Source organism: Microtus ochrogaster, linkage group LG4 (genome assembly GCF_000317375.1).
Source record: "Microtus ochrogaster isolate Prairie Vole_2 linkage group LG4, MicOch1.0, whole genome shotgun sequence".
Classification (NCBI taxonomy): domain Eukaryota; kingdom Metazoa; phylum Chordata; class Mammalia; order Rodentia; family Cricetidae; genus Microtus; species Microtus ochrogaster.
This window is the reverse complement of record NC_022030.1, coordinates 17,486,112-17,487,058: the sequence shown is the minus strand read 5'-3', so window position 1 is coordinate 17,487,058 and position 947 is coordinate 17,486,112. Positions and strand designations below refer to the sequence as shown.

Here is a 947-nt window from a genome sequence, read left to right as displayed (position 1 = left end):
GAGAGAGAGAGAGAGAGAGAGAGAGAGAGAGAGAGAATATGAATTTGGACAAAACCAAAGAGAGGAGATGCTGGGTGGGTGTGGTTCTGCACAAAGCCACTGCCCACCTCTCGTCGCAGTATGTGAACTTCATGTCCAGGCTGTGGCGGCTGAGAAAGGCCCCTCGGCCCAGAGGGGGCTCCAGACTGGATGGGTGGGGGATGGCTTCACAGATAAGCACCAGGCATTGCAGGGGAGGCTCGGAGCGAGGGCTCCCGGTGGGGGAAGTCTGCGCAGGGGGCTTGTAGGCCCTCATATGTCCTGAGCAGTGCAGCACCTTTGGGTGAAGTGGGGCGTTGTGTGAGTACCTATCTCAGCCTTAGGCTACCCACAGGGCTGGGAGACCTGTGTCTGGGTCCCATAGGGAACCGGGGAGAAAAGATCCTTGATTATGGTCTTGGATCATCATTCCAACCCTCAGGAAACTTGGGAGACTTAATTCAGGAGGCTGAGAACCTTGCCATCCTAATGTCTGTCTCCGGGATACACAATTTCATACGTGCTCTAATACCCTATCGGACTCAGTCTGAAGGAGTTCCAGCAAATCTCTGAGCCCGGGAGACCCAAATCCAATAAGGAGTGAGATTTTCAGGGGTCAGACACATCCCACTGAGACCAGAACCAGCCCACCTTCCAAGTGGCAGCTTTGAGGTTGAGCGTGCGCCCCCTGCTGGTGAGTGTGCTTTTCATGCGCAAGGAAAAGTGGCGCTCTGTGGGGGCTTCTAGCTTCTTCTTGGACAGACCTGGGAAGGCACGGAGAAGTGATGCTAAGTAAATGTAAAAGTCTCCCCAGCTTCAGAGATGACTTAACGGTTACGAGCTGGTATTACTCTTTTATTTTATTTTATTTTATTTTATTTTATTTTATTTATTTATTTATTATGTATACAATATTCTGTCTGTGTGTA

General features: G+C 50.6%; 1 protein-coding gene across 2 annotated transcripts in view; it reads right to left on the bottom strand.

Annotated features, from left to right (window-relative positions):
• The window catches only part of Hif3a (hypoxia inducible factor 3 subunit alpha), a 28,780-nt gene that overhangs the window by 15,378 nt on the left and 12,455 nt on the right, over positions 1 to 947 (bottom strand). For both annotated transcript variants that reach the window (XM_005361029.2, XM_005361030.2), the window contains exons 5-6: positions 670 to 782; positions 108 to 316 (exon numbers count right to left, since the gene is read on the bottom strand). In XM_005361029.2, coding sequence (XP_005361086.1) covers positions 108 to 316; positions 670 to 782 — 322 coding nt within the window. The remainder of the gene's footprint in view (positions 1 to 107; positions 317 to 669; positions 783 to 947) is intronic.